The sequence below is a fragment of the Diceros bicornis genome, chromosome 10, assembly GCF_020826845.1.
Source record: "Diceros bicornis minor isolate mBicDic1 chromosome 10, mDicBic1.mat.cur, whole genome shotgun sequence".
Classification (NCBI taxonomy): domain Eukaryota; kingdom Metazoa; phylum Chordata; class Mammalia; order Perissodactyla; family Rhinocerotidae; genus Diceros; species Diceros bicornis.
Window position 1 is genome coordinate 58,052,073 of NC_080749.1, and position 19,480 is coordinate 58,071,552.

The 19,480-nt window shown below is 36.1% G+C and overlaps 1 protein-coding gene across 2 annotated transcripts in view; it reads left to right on the forward strand.

Moving 5' to 3' along the window:
• Positions 1-19,480, forward strand: part of AGPS (alkylglycerone phosphate synthase) — a 142,210-nt gene that overhangs the window by 119,757 nt on the left and 2,973 nt on the right. For both annotated transcript variants that reach the window (XM_058549317.1, XM_058549315.1), the window contains 2 exons: positions 2,327-2,426; positions 4,655-4,712. In XM_058549317.1, the coding sequence (XP_058405300.1) occupies positions 2,327-2,426; positions 4,655-4,712 (158 nt within the window). The remainder of the gene's footprint in view (positions 1-2,326; positions 2,427-4,654; positions 4,713-19,480) is intronic.

A 19,480-nucleotide genomic window follows, 5' to 3' on the forward strand; every position in this document is an offset into this window, starting at 1 on the left:
ATACTTATAGCTCATACTTGATTAAACTAACATTTAACTAGAGTTTGATTTTAGTTTAGTTTGATTTGAGCTGCTTAATGTGGCTAAGGAGATTATTCTATGTTGAATATAAATGTTGAATGTGTGAGATGTATTCTTTAAACTAGTTTTTTAAAGAGCTATTCTGAAATTAACTTAAAATAATCATATATCTCATTGAAATCAAAGATCCCAAGGAAAATAATTCAGTTGTAGGGTGCATTTATTGAGTTCAGTTACAGTCATGTGCTGCATAACATTTTGGTCAGTGATGGACCACATATATGATGGTGGTCCCATAAGCTTAGTACCATATAGCCTAGGTGTACAGTAGGCTATACCATCTAGGTTTGTGTAAGTACACTCTATGATGTTCACACAACGACGAAATCACCTAATGACACATTTCTCAGAACATGTCCCCGTCGTTAAGCAGCACATGACTGTATTTCATTTCCGTCCATTAAAGGGTACTTTGTGTATTCGAATAGAAATTTTAACTCTAAATTTTTGGAAGAAATTTTATGGGAATTCCTAGCCAGTGAGTCTAATACAAGTAAAGTACTCCAAAAAGTGTAGAGCACAATAATGTTTTAGAACTTGAAGAATAATATAATGACTTTGGCAGCCACACTATCACTTGTGCAGATGATTTTGGAAGAGGTTAGTGTTTAAGTGCTTAAATGATAGAATTGATCTGTTAAAAGGTGTTAGAGTTGAATTGCTTTGTGAAATGGATCCAAATTGAGGTTTTCCAAACTGTTTTCATTACTTCTACTTTGTCTTTTTTTGAGATACTGATCAATCAAGCTTTGTTGAAACTTTAGAAGCCTACTTATCTACAAAAACTGAACTGTGTAATATAGATCCTGGATTTGTTGGAAGATGGCAGTGCTCCATTAATATTTAGTTACATTTTCTATTTATTGATATTAGTGATTCTCGTATGAGTAATGTATATTTTACTAATTGCTATAAACTCATTCTTGTAGCCTTTAAATTTATTTAAATTTAGTTATTCCTAATGATAGTGCCTTCATAGTTAAAATGGTTCTCCATTTTTCTTAAACTTTATAAATCTGGTACTTAAAATGTAAACATGCAAGGGATCCTTTTTATGGGTGTGAATTAACACTAGAAGAAAAACACAGCTGGCAAATTGACAGTAGCATTGTTAAACAGTTCATTTCTTCTGTTCTGAGGCACCTAACATTTGGCCTAAAAGGCCATTAAAATTTTAGATTAGATTCTATTTGTATTGTGTAGTAAAAAGAGTATTTTTTCTGTATTTGCTCCTTCTGTTAAATTCTTCGTGGGAACCTCTATAAATTGCATTCAGAGATTTGTTTGTTTGTTTGTTTGTTTTTTCCCCCCAAAGCCCGTAGATTGTTGTATGTCATAGCTGCACATCCTTCTAGTTGCTGTATGTGGAATGTGGCCTCAGCACGGCTGGAGAAGCGGTGCATCGGTGCACACCCGGGATCCGAACGTGGGCCGCCAGCAGCGGAGCGTGCGCACTTAACCACTAAGCCATGGGGCCGGCCCTGCATTCAGAGATTTGACTATGATTACCCTAGCTCCCTTTTAAATGCTTCACCTAATTGCATTTTGAAAGCCCAAATATATGTCATATATATGATTTCATAATTTAACATTCCTTGATATCTTTTGTAAACACACATACAACATGCAAATTTACGGGGGCCCTGAGGGTAAAACCTTCAGAGACACTATTTTAAGGCCATGTCACTGCATTTGATGTGATCATTCAATTTGTTTTCAAAGTCCTCACTAATTTTTAGTGTGAACTTAGTGAAGATGCTGTATTTTACCCAGTCTGATCATTTTTGGTATTTGAACATTTCTCTTGTTTCCTAGTTATAAGTTCTCATACTTATTTCTGTTAACTTTGAGAAAGTGTATAAGTCTTATAATGGATCACCAACTTCCATCTAGTCTGTTTTGAGGTTGTCTTTAACTGCCTTATACTTATTAAAAAAAAAAAATTCCTTCTGCAGAGGTAGGGTTTTGTTTATTTCAGGACAATTGGAGAAACATTTACATTGTTTTTAAGTTTTGGGAGGGTAATAATCCAGACTTATCAAAAAAAGTTATAAAAAATAATACAAATAGTTCCTGTATATCCTTCATCCAGCCAATCTACGTTCCTTCCATGGAGTAGGAGTCTGGGTAGAGAATGAGACGATGGCTTAAGCAAGTCATTCAGATGATCTTGCCTTTAAGTTTCTAGACATTAAACCTGATTTCACTTAAAGCCTTGCGGGGATTTTGTCTGTTTGTTTTTTAGGGTGACGCAAACTTACGATGCAGGTGCATGTATCTATTTCTACTTTGCCTTTAACTACAGGGGAATAAGTGACCCACTGACTGTGTTTGAACAAACTGAGGTAATTTTGCATATATGAATATAGCTCTTATATTCTTTTATTAATTTAAATGAACTTTACTATCGATTTATGAATGTTTAATTTGAGTCTCTTTAATCACTTATGGCTTACCTGGTTGATACCCCATAGAAATAAGGAACATATTTGTTGCACTGGGTTTATAGTGAATTCTAAGCCTAAAATTAATATTCTATACATATATTAGAATTAATATTCTAATATTAACATTCTGTAGCCTGTGATTCTTTAGTTGTTACTTACAGTATATGATACCTGATTAAGCTAAATAACAAAGAACTGTAGCAATCCTTGATAGCACTTTGGCAGCCCACCCACCTCCAGGTGGTGGCTGCTGTTGCGGTCAGCAGCCCGAATGCTCTTGGTCTGTGTTGCTGTAATATCCTCATTCTAGGTTTATAATTTCTGTTTGCTAAAGCTACATGTAAGCCATTGAGGTTCATTTGCTAGCAGTTTCTATTACATTTCTTAAATAGCCTTAAGCTTCTAATTTTTATAAAGCCTCTGTTCACTGGTCAATATTTCTCATTACAAGTATGCCTAGTGTTGAAGACACAGACTAGACTGTGGAGGAACCAGGAAGAGACTGAGGTGTGTTAAAACCTCAGGTGTCCTGGGTTTTAACTCTATTGCATGCCTACCAAAGATTGTGTCGCAAGATGATTTTCAGTGGCACACTTTTCATCCTAAATCATAGATAGGTTTTTTTTGTGAGGAAGATTAGCCCTGAGCTAACATCTGTTGCCAATCCTCCTCTTTTTTGCTGGGGAAGATTGGCCCTGGGCTAACTTCTGTGCCCATCTTCCTCTACTTTATATGGCATGCTGCCACAGCATGGCTTGACAAGTGGTGCGTCGGTGCATGCCTGGGATCCGAACCTGTGAACCCTGGGCCACCGAAGCAGGACACGTGCACTTAATTGCTGTGCCACTGGGCGGACCCCAATGATGAGTTTTGACATATGTCTGCACCTGTGAAATTATCACCCCAATCGAAATAATGAACATATCCATCACCCACTAAAATTTGAGTACTTTCCCATCGCCTTAGCCTTTCAGTGTTTCAGTATTGCCCTCTGGCTACCCAGAGGCCCTTTCCTTGTAGGACTACAAGAGTGAAATTATTCCTTCTTTCCCAATCCAAACTGCCATTCTCCAAGTACTAGTGATTTCAGGTAGTTATTGCTTTATTAAAGTAATTTGTTAGATGATATAATCTCTTAGAGCAGGGCTTGCATATTTATGATTCATTTGAAAAATCCTAAATCCTAAGTGGTAAGGATTCTTATAAATTACTTTGCAATGAGACGTGGTGCATCTGTCCCACCTGGGCCCTCTTCTACCCTGGCCTAACTCCTGTGGTTTATACACACCTGAGTGATTCTGAGAGGTTCAAGGTACTGTAGATATTTCACCTCATGGCTGTTACATACTCAGGAATTGAATGTAATTCCAATTTCTGTTACCCTTTTTTCACCCTGCACTTCAGTCATTCTCTGTTTTGCTTTAAGTATTAATCTTTCTAACCTTAGTGCTCTACAGGAGCCTAGGCAGGGCCTAACTTGTTAGGAGGATAAAACAGGTTTTTTTTTTTTTTCCACACTTAGATATCCATAGGCCTGACAAGTAATTTGTCCCAAGGCATTGACCTAAGAAACGTTTTCCATAATGCCCATTCTATGATATTGAGTAATTTAATTATCTAAGCCTCATTTTCTGTATCTGTGAAATAGGAGTAATTGTAATTATTCCATAAGGCTATAGTGAGAATAAGTTACTGCAGGTAAATTGCTTAGTACTTTTCTGGACGTGCAATAAGCAGTCAATAAATATTAGTTACTAGTGTCTGTTGGTATAGTGAGATGTTTACTTCCGAGTAGGACTTGACTCTGTCTTCACAAAACTTTTTATTATTATTATTACTAACAATTTAGTGCTGCTGAATTGATCATTTTGCCTTCTTTTTCTTATCTAGAATCTTAAAGTGACTATTATAGGCATTGTGACTATTCACTAGAAAGAAACTTATAAAGCTAGCTGCATATTTTAATTGCTTTTTAAATGCAGTTGACCTAGGGGAAAGGAAAATTAGTCTTCTAGTTTATTATTTAACCCAGGAAGTATGTGCCTCCTTTGGGAGCTGGGTCTTACGCTTTCACTTCAAAGTGAAATCTAAGTAGCAACTATTTGTTGTATTGTTTCCAAATACAGGCAGCTGCTAGAGAAGAAATCCTTGCTAATGGAGGGAGCCTGTCGCATCACCACGGAGGTATTCTTGTTGGGGGGTAGAATTTCTAGTATTCCTGTTAAAAATATTTGGTTTGATAAAATCCTGAGGAGAGTCATAAAATGAGTAATTTGAGAGCACTTGAAATTTCTTGAAAGTTTTTATGTCTGTCACTGAGGTAGTCTAGGTTGTGGTGCTAACCAACAGAAGCTTGATTTGACAAGCTTGCCTAGATACAGAACCAGCCTTCTGAGTTCTCAGGGAATTTCATGTTATCCACGAATAGCCCAGCTTGCCTGGTAAGGTATGTGACCATTAGAGCAAAAGTTTTCAAAGGGGGAAAAAAAGACCTACATAAATGTTTTTCAGCTGCTATTGGAATGTAGCTAGACATCAGTTGTACTATATATTGAAGAGCTATTTGTTCTGCCCATCCAAAATGAAGCAAATTAACGTAGGATATGAAAAAAATCTTTTTTCAAGATTTTAATGCTGTTTTATTATTACTTGTGAACATTGTGATACGTATTAAGTTTTATCAGAGGATTGATCACATCACCAATAAAAATTACATATATACCTATGTTACTAGCAGGCTTATAAAAGTAGTATGAGGCAATTTTTTAAAAAGTTAAATGATGGCCATTCTGTCATTAAAATTGTAATGTTTGAGGTTATCCAACTGTATTCTGTAACAGAAATTCGTTCTTAGTATATCTGTCAATATAATTTGGTGCTTACAAAAATACCTATATGTAGATTTTTATGTTTTCAGTTTTTTTAGGGAGGAATGTGAGGATAAATGACCACCGAATTTAAGAATTCAGCTCCTGCCCCTGCCCTAGGTTCTTCATATCCCTCTTTCTGTTTGATTTTCCATCATCTAACATGCTGTATGTTTACACTTCTTAAGATTAGCTGTGAGGCTCCGTAAGGACAGGGGCTTCAGTTTTGTTAGTTGCTGTGTACCAGCACCTAGAACAGTGACCTCTCTACAGGTGTGTAGGATGAATGAAAGAATTTTGGTAGAAAAAGAGTGGGCTATAGGGGATCAGTGTCCAGATAACATGGTAGCCAGGCCTAGAGAAGATTGCTAATGTGGATGAATGAAATAGAAAGACAATTCCCAGCATCTTTGTGTCAATTTAATCTTTTGCTCTCACTTTACTTTTTTCTTAAACCCCACAAATAAATTTCTAACTCAGCTGACTGATAAGCATTGAAGTGAATGAGTTTGTTCTTTCCTCTCCTCTTCCTGTTTATCTTTTGATGGAGATTCTAATGAATGTTAGAATGACAAAAATGAAGAAGGGAGGAAAATGGATATTAGAAACCTGTCAAGTGGAATTAAAAGTTTCTGATTAATCTGAACATCTAAACCTAATTTTGGAAATTTAACCACGAGTATTTCATAAAGATACTTAGATTTTTTAGTACCTTCTTTTAAAATGTTCAGAAAGCCATGTACATTATTTAAAATCTTTCTTACATATTCTGTTTCAGGATGCCACTATATTGGTGTGTAAGGAACTTGTAAAAATACATAATATCATGAAGTAATGATGTATTCTTCATTCTAAATTGATTGCATGGAGGAGGGAGGCAGAGTAATTTAGCCATAATTACTTGTTTGAGGAAAAAAAATTTCCTTTCTGTAGCGAACAATTTTGCCTTTTGGTACCTGTCAGCAGCCAACAGTGCACTCTTTCCTTTAAGATCAGGGACTGTAGGTTCCATGTTTGTGATGGTAAATTTGAGAGAGATGTGATTTCTGCAAGATGGGGAGAATAGCTGAATCTTGTATATGAGAAGGAATCAAAGCTTAATTGACATTTAGGTAATTGGATTTTAGATGAGCTGTTTCCTTGATTCTGAGAGGCTGTTCTTGGTTTACTCAAGCTTTACAGTGTCAGAAATTCTATAGCAGTTGAAAATGACCAGATGACCTGCAACATTGCAGAAAAAAGCCAAACCAACAGGTTTTTTCTTGCCAGTGACGCTTTTTTTTTTTTCGGTAAGGAAGATTGGCCTTGAGCTAACATCTGTGCCAGTCTGCCTCTATTTTTGTATGTGGGATGCCACCACAGAATGGCTCGATGAGCAGTGTGTAGGTCCGCACTCAGGATCCCAACCTGCGAACCCCGGGCTGCCGAAGCGGAGTGCGCAAACTTAACCACTACGCCACCGGGCTAGCCCTGACACTTTACTTCTTTAAGATCCATGAGGATATGAAGGTCCCTCCGGTAGTGTCTATATGTGAGATGCTAAAATTCTAATATGGCAGAACTGCTGTTGTTACTTATTCAGATATACCCCAGACACTGAGAGCTTCTTAGTTGGCTCTAACAGAACCTGCATAAATGTGAAATAATAGCTGTCATTGCAGACAAAAAAAGGTACACACAAATTTAAAATAATAAAGAGTTAACTCTAGTATAAATTTATCTGAAACTTGGATTTTGTTATTTGTGAAAGCTGTGGTAATAGTCCATTGTATTAATTAATACATACAAATAAAAGTTAATAAACAAATAATCATTGGAAAGATGTAAACCTTAATTAACCTCCAAGATCATGATTATTCAATTCTTGATCCCAAAGTAAATAATGTAAATTGTTCCCTGTGATATTTTTGATACAAAGTATGCTTAATGCTTTTTAATATTGTTGTATGTTTTCCATATTATAAATATTACTAGTCCACTGGGCAAAAGATTTTCAAAGAATGGTAGTCCTTCCTCTGAAGGACATTATAGTCTAATAAAATAAAATAGTGTAGCATTTCAAAGGCCACTGATCAAAACTGGTAGGATTATGATATCATCACTACTTACCAAGGCAAAAGTCTCCCCTTTTCTTTGAAGAACACTCAAAAGGTGACTTCAGTAAACATGTAAAATGCTATAGATGTTAAAACAGTGAAGAGAAGGGGGATAGAATAGGGAAAGGAATTAAAATTTATAAAGCTGTAAATATTTACTAGGTGCTCTGCGTAACTTAATCTCCTTTAATCCTGCCCAAAATGTGTGGAGTAGATAGTATTCCTGTCGTTGCAATGAAGGTATATTAAGGTTCTGAGTGTACAGTACCTTGCCCAGAGGTATCAGCAATAATTGTTAGTGCCAGAATTTGAATTTGAACTCTAGTCCTCCTGCTTCAGTGTTCTTGTCATCTTACTTAAGAGCCTAAAATAGGGAAAATAGGCAAAAAGCTAAAAAGATTGAAATTGACAGCCTTTTAAAAGAGACACATAATTAAAAAAGGATATGAAAAGAAATACTAAGCATCACTGTTTTTCTTTTAAAACATAAAACCTCTATTTCTTTAATTTTGACATTACTTACCCTGCTTTATATGTTAAAACAGAAATGAATCAACATTTTAATTTCCTCATCATAAATATTTCATTGTTTTCTTAGTTCTTGCACATAAGTCAGTTTGACTTTCTGGTTGTTTTTATACTTCCTGATTGTAGGTTTCTGACATGTCAGCAGTATCAGGTAATAAAAAAAAAATGCAAGTCAGGTCATGTTACAGTAAAACTCCATATAATTTATGTGCATTTTCAGGTTCTAGGCTGATAGGCTTGTATTTGTTGAAGATGCCAAGTTTGATGAAATAATTTATTTTTAGAAATTATTAGCTTGAATTTGAATGTGGCAAAGCTTGATTACATATTAATTTATTGAGAGGTTCTGCCTTATTTATATAGAAATCTTTTATTTCTATCATATTTTTATATTCTATGTGGTCAAAAATATGACTATGGAAACAAATTCTAAACTACCTGGTTTCCTCTATTGCTTAGAAAAAGAAGCTAGGTAAGCCTGAATGCAAAATATATTTCGTATGTGCTGGTAAAATGAAGATGCTTTCCTTTTGCTAGCTTGTCCTTTTCTAAACTGCTAAACATTGGGGTGCTCCAGGGCTTAGCCCTGAGCAAGTTTGTTTCTCTTTGTTCACTCACTCCCTTACTGATTATCTTAGTCCCAGGACTTAAAACACTGTCTATGGGCTGATGACTCCCAAATACCAGAAGGCGTCACCACCACGACCAGTCTGGTACAGATCACCATTTTTTCCTGCGGGGACCACTGCCATAGCCTCCCAACTCGTCTGTCCACTTCCACTCTTGCTCCCCTACTGTCATTTCTCTTGCTTCCAGAATAATCTTTTTTTTGGGGGGGGGGCGGGGAGATTGGCCCTGCACTAACATCTGTTGCCCATCTTCCTCTTTTTTCTTTTTTCTCCCCAAAGCCTCAGTACATAATTGAGTATCATAGTTGTAGAGTAGTAGCTCCTCTATATGGGACACCGCCTCAGCATGGCTTGATGAGCAGTGAGTAGGTCCACATCCAGGATCCGAACTGGTAAACCCCGGGCTGCCGAAGCCGAACGCATGAACTTATCCCCTACACCACTGGACCAGCCCCCTGAATAATCTTTTTAAAACTCAGTGTTATCAGGGCTGGCCCAATGGTATATTGGTTAAGTTCGCGCGCTCCGCTTCCCTGGCCTGGGGTTCACAGGTTCCCATCCCGGTTGCAGACCTACACACCGCTTATCAAGCCGTGCTGTGGCAGGTGTCCCACATGTACAGTCGAGGGAGATGGGCACGGATGTTAGCTCAGGGCCTATCTTCTTCAGCAAAAAGAGGAGGATTGGCAACAGATGTTAGCTCAGGGCTAATCCTCACCCCCCCGCCCCCGCCAAAAAAACAAGAAAAACCTCAGTGTTTTCTCCTCACATTCAGAATAAAAACCAGAAGTTCCAGCAAGACCTTCAAGGATATATGTGGTGTGTCTTTCTCTCTGTCCTCATCTCTTACTACTTTTTTCTTCTAGCACTGTTGGCCTTCTTGCTATTCCTCAGACATATCTTTCCCTTTAAAGGCCTTTGCTATTTGTTCCCTCTTTTTCTGATGTTCTTCCCTTGTTTTTCCCCCCAGATATTTACATGGCTCCCTCTCCCCAACATTTAGATCTCTGACAAAATGTTGCCTTCTTAGAGATGTGTTCCTTGTTCTCTTGTGTAGTTCTGTGTTCCTCATTTGAATAAGTTCACTGAGGTTACTGACTTTTTCTTGTTTGTCACTGTGTTCCCCAGTCCCTAGCACAGTGACTAGCTGTTCTATGTAGTAGATGCTCAATAAATATGTTAAGGGAGTGGATAAGGGCCCACGTGCTCACAGAATTTGGGGCAGTTTTACAAATTCTCAAACAGCTCTGAATCTTCATATTAGAATGGCATTAGTCTCATTGCTAATTTAGCTTCAAATCTTTAATAATCAGGCCTTGTTTGAATGTAGGGTCATGTTTAATCATGGAAAGGCTCAGTTTATTCCATAATATTTCTGGGAAGGTTTATTAGCAGAGTCACTTATTCAGTGGAAAAGTAGGGTAGAATAATGTGTATTTCTCTACAACTGCATAACACCAGCCATTTTTGTATTCTTCTATAGATGCACTATGTCTGTAAGATTTCATTCAGACTTTGTCTTAAAACAAATAAAAGTTTGACAGCCTTATAAACAGAGGGGAAAGAACATAGGCTTTGGAATCGTATCTGTATTTGACTCATGGCTCTGTATTTAACTAGCTGTGTGACTTAGGGAAATAACTTCTCTGAGCTACAATGTTCTCATCTGCAAAACGTGAATAATAGTACCTCCCTCTTAGATAATTGCAAGACTTAAATTTGATAATGTATGTAAAGCATCTAAAGTGCCTTGCATATACTAGGTGCCTAAAAAACAGTAGCTTTTTAAAAGAATAAAAGCAATAGACAGCACCAAGTGAAACTCTGGTTTGTATTCTTAAACTCTTGCCCTAACCATTGAAGAAGGGGTTACAGAGCTATTTGAAGAAGATCCATACATTCAAGGTATTTGATCCAATAATTGTCTTAACATATTTTCATCATAACCTGTAATTGTTCTCACTTTATAGGCAGTTTTATTATAATCTGTAGGAAGGAGAAATAAATTTCCTTCACACTGTTGGCTACAAAATTTCTTATAGAAAACAGTCTATTTTCATAATGCTTCTCTGCTTAAAGTTAATCATCTAATTTGTAAATTTCAAATATCCTTTGCTATTCAGTATTGTTTCACACAGCAGAAACCTCTTCATATAAATTTTAAATAGAGTGGGTTTAATTGTCCTGCTAAACCTAATCAATAATGGAGTTTTTGAGAGTTCACTTCTTTTTATGTGTAGAAAAGATTTTCCTTAATTTGCATCCTGAACTTATAACTCAAGTTGACCTCATAGTAGCATCTTTATTTACTGACCTTCAGGCAGTGTCGTGACACTCTCAGTACCATTTTTGAGTTCAAGAGTAGAAGGGCTGGGGGTTGGGAGAATATTGATGCAATTGCTCTTAGAGTTTGGCCTGTAATTGTGATTAATAATGGTTGCTTTCACTATCTGGAAACAGACAGGCTAGTTTGTCTGCCTACAATCATGCTGTGATAAATGGAGCTGTTTTAACTCTGGTTTTGTGTATCAAAGAAAACAGATGTAGTCTGGAACTGGAGGCTATAGGAAATAGAAAGCCTGCTTAACTTAATCTTCATAGCGCTTGTTTTTGTAACTGACGAGCTGGTCAGTTTAAACAGCAGAGTTTATATCAGCCACATATTTAATTTCAGTTTATGACTTAAGTTTTCAAGTTGTTCGTTTGCTAAAATTATAACTAAGTCCTTGTCAGGAAGTAAAAAACCTGATTAAATATAACCAGTCTTACTTTAAATACTGGTGTCTTTATTGAACCAAGATTATTTCCTATTGTTCTGAGAATAATTATGGAGCAGCTGCTCTTAGCTTTTTTTTTTGTGGTCTTAACAGAATCCAATAGTATCAGAAACTTTAAAAGTAAAAAGAGACTACTCAAAAGAATGAAGAAAAGATCAGCTTTGAGGCTGTTTGTTAAAAACCCGTAGTGTGAAATAAAAGACATACAGATTGGAAAGGAAGAAATAAAATTGTTACTATTCATAGATGACCTGATTGTCTTTGTAGAAAAATTTCAAAGAATCTACAAAAACAAGATCATCAAGATTGCAGAATACAAGAGCACATACAAAACTAAATTGCATTTCTATACATTAACAACAAATATATAGTAACTGAAATTTAAAACACTACCATTTACAGTTGCTCCAAAGAAAATGAAATAGGCATAAATCTAACCAAATACACGTACTTAGGCATAAATCTAACAGAATATATAAAGGATCTGTATTCTGAAAATTACAGAATGCTGATGAAAAAACTCAAAGAGGACCTACTAAATGGAGAGACTGTGTTCATGAATTGGTATAAAACTGAACATAGTAAAGATGTCAAGCCTCCTCAGATTGATCTATCTGTTTAATGCATTTCCTTTCAAAATTTCAGCAAGATTTTTAGTGGATATAGAAAAGATTATTCAAAATGTATATGGTAAGGCAAAGGAACTAGATAGCTGAAACAGTTTTGAAAAAAGAAGAATAAAGTCATAGGAATCAATCTACCTGATTTTAAGACTTGATATAATATCAGTACAGCTACAGTAATCAAGACTATGTGATATTGGAGGAGAGAGACATTTATCAGCGGAACAGAATAGAGAACACAGAAATAAACTCACACAAATATGTCCAACTGATTTTGACAAAGGTTGTAAAAGCAATCCAGTGGAGGAAGCGTATAGCTTTTTCAACAAATGGTGCTGGGGCAGTTGGACATCCCTAGGCACACACACAAAAAAATGAACCTTGACCTAAACCTCCCACCTTATGCCAAAATTAACTCAAAATAGATAATGGACTTAAATGTAAAACATAAAATAATAAAACTTTTAGGAAAAAAATGAGAAAATCTTCAGACTCTAGGGCTAGGCAAAGAGTTTTTAGACTGGTCACCAAAAGTATAATCCATTAAAGGAAAAACTGATAAATTAGATCTTATCAAAATTAAAAACGTTTGCTCTGTGAAGGACTCTGTTAAGAAGATGAAAAGATAGGCTACAGAGTGGGAGAAAATATGTGCAAACCACATATCCAAAAAAAGACCTATATCTATAAGATATAAAGAACTCTCAAGACTCAATAGTAAAACGCAAACAATCCAATTAGAAAATGGGCAAAAGACATGAAGAATCATTTCACTGAAGAGGATATACAGATGGCAAATAATCACATGAAACGATGTTCAGCATCATTAGCCATTAGGGAAATGCAAATTAAAACCACAAGAGAAATCACTACACACCTATCAGAAAGTTAAAATTAAAAAATAGTGACAAAATCAAATGCTGGTGAGGATGTGGAGAAACTAGATCAATTATATATTGCTGGTGGTAATGTAAAGTGGTACAGCCATTCTGTAAACAGTTTGGCAGTTTCTTATAAAAGCAAGCATGCAACTACCATTCAACCCAACAATTACACTCTTGGGCATTTATACCAGAGAATTGAAAACCTATGTTCACACAAAAACCTGTATATGAATATTCAAAGCAGCTTTACTCATAATAGCCCAAAACTGGAAACAACTCAGATGTCCTTCAGCTAGCAAATGGCTGAACAAACTGTGGTACATCCATACCATGGAGTACTACTCAGCAATGAGAAGAAACGAACTATTAATGCATGCCGCAACTTGGATGAATCTCCAGGGAATTATGCTGAGTGAAAAAAAACCAATCCCCAAAGATTACATACTGTGTGATTTTATTTCTATAACATTTTTGAAATGACAAAATTGTAGATATAGAGAACAGATTAGTGGTTTCCAGGAGTCGAGTGTGGGGAGGGGGTGACTATAAACAGGCAACAGTGGGATCCTTGTGATGATGGTACTATTCTATGTCTTGACTATATCAGTGTCAATATCCTGGTTGTGATTTTGGTCTTTTGATAGCTACCAGATGAGTATAGCCTTTCCAGTATTGAATCTTTATCAGATTACCATAAGATAGCAGAAAGTTTGTTTTGCCCTTTAAATTAATTTTTTTCCTTTGGTTTCTTCTTTGTGACTGGCTTTTTCTCACAAAATTTATAACTTGATTATAAGGTTTTTCCACTGAAGCAATGTTGTAAGTAGTTAGATTCCAAGACCAGACTGTAAAAGCCAATTTAATCCATAATTTAGCTAAACATTTAACTATTTCAGCTATATCATAGGATGAACAGACTTGAGAGCTGATAGAAAATCTGTTGTAAGAATGTATTGATCCCTGTGCCTTCCCATTCATGCAATTACAGATGCCCAGTCCAAGACAAAAGATCAGCTACAACATTGTGTTTTCCATCTCTTACTGTGTGTTATATATACCTGTAGTAGCTTCCAAACATTGTGTTTGCCATCTCTTACCATGTGTTATATATACCTCTAGTAGCTTCCAGCCTTGGGTGTATCACTGGTTTGGATAATACAGTCATCCCTCTGTGTCTGCAGGGGATTGGTTCCAGGACCCCCCTCAGATACCAGAAGCCACAGATGCTCAAGTGTCTTAGTCTGCCCTCCATAGTATTCGTGGATACAGAACCCATGGATACAGAGGGCCGACTGTACTACTTCTCTGGACCTCTAAAGAGAACTTCTTCTTCCCAGCAGTTTTATGTCCAAGACTTTTCTAAGTACTAGACATTTGCTACTCTGAGAATGCCTGTACTACATTATCATATTATATTGTTACAGAATAACTTTTTATAGTTAGTTTTATGTGATTAGCAAACAGTTACACCTAATAGATATTTTCAAGTATAACATCTGTTAAAAGTGACTTTAGGTAAAATTTATTTTTAACATTGTTTTGTGTTGTTTAACATAGAAGTCACGAGGCTACATGTGGCGAGTTAAGTTAAAATTAACTAAAATTAAAAATTCATTTCCTCATTTACAGTAGTCCTACCTTTCAAGTTCTTAATATCCACATGTGGCTAGGGACTGCTTTGTTAAACAGTGCAGATACAGAACATTTCTGTCATCACAGAAAGTTCTACTGGACAGTGCTGTGAAGCTTTATTTCATGTATATTTTCACACATTGGCTGGAAAAATCGCCAAAAAAATATGACTTAAAAGTTTTTTCAATAGACTTTAGATTTAAGTCTTCAGGAGTTAACTTTTAAAATAAAGTAGAACTTGTCATTAATGGTTGATTTTCTCAGAGTGTAACTTCTGTCTACTGTGCCACTTTTTCCAGGCTTTCTCTCAATTTGGTCAGTAGCCTCAAATTTAGAACAAGGTCACCTTGTAATGGCAATAAGCCATTTATTGCTAATCCAGTTGGTTATAACAGTGAAGGTATGTTGCCTTTATGGAAATTAGTTGGGCTCCTAGGAGATAGACCCTTGGAAGCATATAGTCTAGGATTTCTTGGTCTTGGCACTGTTGATATTTTTGGGTAGATAATTCTTTGTTGTGGGGGCTGTCTTGTGTATTGTAGTATGTTTAGCAGCATCCCTGGCCTCTACCCGCCAGATGCTGGTAACATTGCCCCAGTTATGATAACTAAAAATGCCTCTAGACATTGCTAAATGTCCCCCAGATGACAAAATTGCCTCTGTTGAGAACCACTGATATAGTCCAAAAAGTCCTAGAGATTTGAAGAAAATAGGAGTTGTAGGTTCCATGACACACCTTCTCCTGTCTTAGCTATTATGGAATTGCTCTGAGGATATTCAAGAAATAATGTCAGAATATAGGGAATGCAAGGCAGACATAACCAAAGGAAATTAAGGAAACAGAGATATTCGAATTCCTACCCCTTAACAAAAATGGCTTATAAATAACTATTGTTCAATATTTATTTTTTATTTCAGCTAACATTTATTGAATTCTTACTGTGTGGCATGCGCTATATTATGCAACAGGATTACGAAAATGAATAAAACATGGCCCTAGTCTTCAAGGAGCATATGATGTTTTCTTTCCTTTTCTGCCCTTATCTATCTCATGTTATTTGACCTGTTCACTGGCTTTTGACTCTGCTATATAGGCATTAATTGCCACTTGGGTTTAAATTTCAAGTGTGTCAAGCGATCTTTTGAGGATGTATAGCAGAATTAGCACTTGATTGTGTTCTGAAGACAGATTTAATCCAACTCTTGTGATCTGTTATCTCCCTAGTAATTCAAACTTTTTTTCTGTTTCATGATTTCTGAAGACCTGTTCAAGCATCTATAAGATCTTAGAGCTGTTGTATAAACTGCACAGATGAAACCTTAGCATGAAGAAAACTGACATTTTAAATATTTAATGAGAGAAAAATCTTATAATATCAGATTTTAATTGCTTTGTTCAAGTCCATGGAATCCATGAATTTGTTGTCTTGATATTGGAAGTTTCATTAGTAGAAAATAAGTCAGATGACTTAATAAAGAAATCAAACATGACTTTATGTGTTCACTAAGCATTAAATTAGACTCTTGGAAAGTCATAGTCCCATCTCATATACCTTTAAAGTCTGGATGTTTGCATCCTTCAGTTAGAGATCTATTGGCTAACATTCAGCATGTACCTCCACCAAAACCAAACACACCACACACACAATAGTGTGCTTTATAGTATGAACAAATGGACGGCTAAATCCTCTTTTCTGGTTGAAATACCGCCCTCTGAAAGAAACATCATCGCAGTCAGATCACCAGGTACCTCAAAGAGTGGAAATTATCTGCTGTGCTTCTCTGTCCTCATCAGTATCTAACAAGTTCCATGGGGCCAGAACCTCATCTGACCAGAGGTTGGCTCTCCCTCCAGCACTAGTTCCTTACATAATCCACCAGTAGTTTAGTTGGATTAATTAAATCTTGAAATACAAAGTCAGTGCTCAGATCACTCATACAAGCAACTAAGTCTAGATTTTCTTTTTTAAATCTGACCTACAGAATAGTGCTACAAAGGTATCCAGGATGCTCAAACCAGAAATTTCAAAATATAGTTGTTATGATAATGGGTAGGTGTTTCTGGCTTTGGCTAAATTCTGCTTCTGAGCTTTTAGCATTAGTAATCTTCTTAATGTACAGTCCATTTCATAATTTGCTTTTTAAATAAGTATATAATAAATCTTTTAAATCTTAAAATCAAATTCATAATTCAACAAGTTTTTAATTTATCTAGCTAAAAAGAACTCTGACTAGTAGACCCTAGATTTATCCCTTTTAAGATGGGCCTATTTGGTAGTTTCTGCTAAGTCTTCAGTCCCTTAGACCACAAGGAGTAGTTCCAGATAAGTTTCAGTGGCCAGGCTGGCCACTGTGTCCACATTTTCGACACAGAACACTCGCACTTCCCCTCCCCCTTGCTTGCATGTCTGTTCATTCTTCTATGCTGTTGATCATACCACAAAATGCATTCTGTCTTGGAGCTGTTAGCATCAAAGGGAACTGTTGAGGCTGTGATTTCACAGACTACCCCAAAAGCTTCTGTTTTCTCTGTTCCAAAAGTAAATTTTTAAAAATGTGCTATATATTGTGGAAGAGCACAAAATACTTGTTTTATCCAGTCTTTATATCCATTATTAGAAATTAAATTGTGAACTCCACTTTTAAGGAGAAAAAGAATTTCCCCCATTAGTTTTCTATAATGTTTAGTATTTGACTAGCCTATGTCTTTAGTATCTTTAAAAATACACCTAAGCCTCTAAAATACCTGGCTTAAGTACTTTGGGCATTGTATACTTAGAATAATTGTGAAGAGTGGAATACAGGGTCCTTATCTTGTTTTTGAAGATGGTGGACTTGCCTTTTTGTAGCTCTAGTGTTGACTCTCAGGCTAGGTTTATACTTCTAGAGAATCAGAAGTCAAATGAATGTAGTTGAATCAGTAGGCATGAATATCCCGCATCAGGTAATCCAGGTCTGGAAAGAGCAGTAAGCGTCATGTGGTATGAATGTACACATGCCTTTTCATAGATAACTGTACATACAAGGAATGTTGAAATAGTCTTAGGCCACCTGTTATTTGCTGTTTTTGAATAAAAATGCAATCCATTCTCCCCTTCTTCAATATGGCATGCTACATAAAGGACAGAGTATCATTTTTTCATTTCTGAAATTGAGCTCCACAAATGTTTTAGCAGCTACTATATAGTGGTGCACCCATGTGTTTTACATGTGTCCAGATCAGTATAGTTAGCTAATTTCTAAAAGCATAGCAGTGCAAATAAAGATTGTACAAATGGCATTATTATCATCATTGTTGTTGAGCTCTAGAATAAAAGTCTTCTGCTTTGAAGAGTGATCCCTCTTTGGGATTAGGGCCTTTGGTGTTTCATTGTTGTTTTTTTAATTTATTTGTTCATCTGAGACAGCCAGAGAAGGTTCTCTAGAATTTTATGAAGACTATTTCCAATACTTGTCATATTATAAAGGCTCATTGAGCCTTTTTACTTAAACTGTGTTTTCTGTTTGTACACTTATCCCACAATGTAGTTGACTTAAATTAAGAAAACCAAAAAGCTTCCTAATCTTTTTAATTGCATAAGCCATGATTTCTGACCTCAGTTCAAATTCTTTTATCACTGACAGAAGAAGCTCACAGACTTCTGCCATCAAAGGGTTAAATTCCTTCATCAAATATGTTTATGAGGGGCCATAGCTCTGCTGCCTGTACTGCTTTTTTTTTTTTACTTTCTAGTTCACTAATCAAATGTATGTTAGATTGATTATTGTAAAAGTATAAACCATAGAAAATTTGACAAGATAGATGTGTAAATTATCCCTCTGACAGAACTAATGATGCACTCCAAGCACCTTCTGTTTTCCAGCGCTTGGTGAGTGACTTCATTAAATATGCAGTGGCTGTGGGTGGCTTCTCAGACGATGGTTCAGTTCCTTGTGGAATTGCATTATTACTAGAGGTGTAAAACCAGGCAGACAAGCTAGCTGTTGGGCATCCTGCTGAGGTTCTAATGTGCTCCATCTTGTTGGAGCAGTTGTTTGCAGTCTTTTCAAGACAATTACATCCATAACCACAGGACACATTCAGTGAAACTGTATTACAGATAACAGTGGAGACTGGCATTGACTGTACTTCACCCTTCCCTCTTGAGCTGCCTCAGTGTGGGTAGCTTGTATTAATGCCACTTCTGCCACTCAGAGAGTAGTTGCATTTTTTTTTTAATCCCTTGGAGCAAATCTGGAAATAGCTGATTTGTAACTTTTTTAAATGCTTAAAATCATGGGATATTTGAGGGTGAAAAGACTTTATAGCTTCTAATCCCTTTGCAGATGAGAAAACTGAGGCTGAAGCATTGTGGTGAGTTGTCCCTTAGGGAGATAGGAGGAGGACCTGGTAGAACATCTTTTAGGTGGTAGAGATGGCATGAATAGGAATTTGTACTGTTTGGTTTCTGGTTTTAGAGCTCTTTTAAACAAAATTTTTCTTTTTGAATTTAAGATTTTTTTCCCTGCTGTGCCTTATTTTTCCCTATCTTAACACCAGCAATGTTTTTTTATTTCTAGAAGCCAAGCAGAAATATTTTGCTTTCTGAGGATATCATGCTATTTATTATTTTAAAGACAATTTGATGGTTTCCTGGAGAACTGGACACAAAAGATGCTTTGAGTTGAGCTTGAAATGGTATTTAAGGTCTCCAAAAGGCAGATGCTATGGTGTTATCACTGCAGCCTGATAAATGGGAGCACCTTTTAGAATGACACGCTGAATACTTTAGAGAAAGAAGGTGTCGCATTTCGGTTGGCCAATTAAATCACTGTTGATGACTTTGGATCATTAATGAACATTTGTGGAAAATGACCATTTGAATTCAGTTATTACAATAATACATTTGAAAAGTACTAACCACAAATAATCCTAC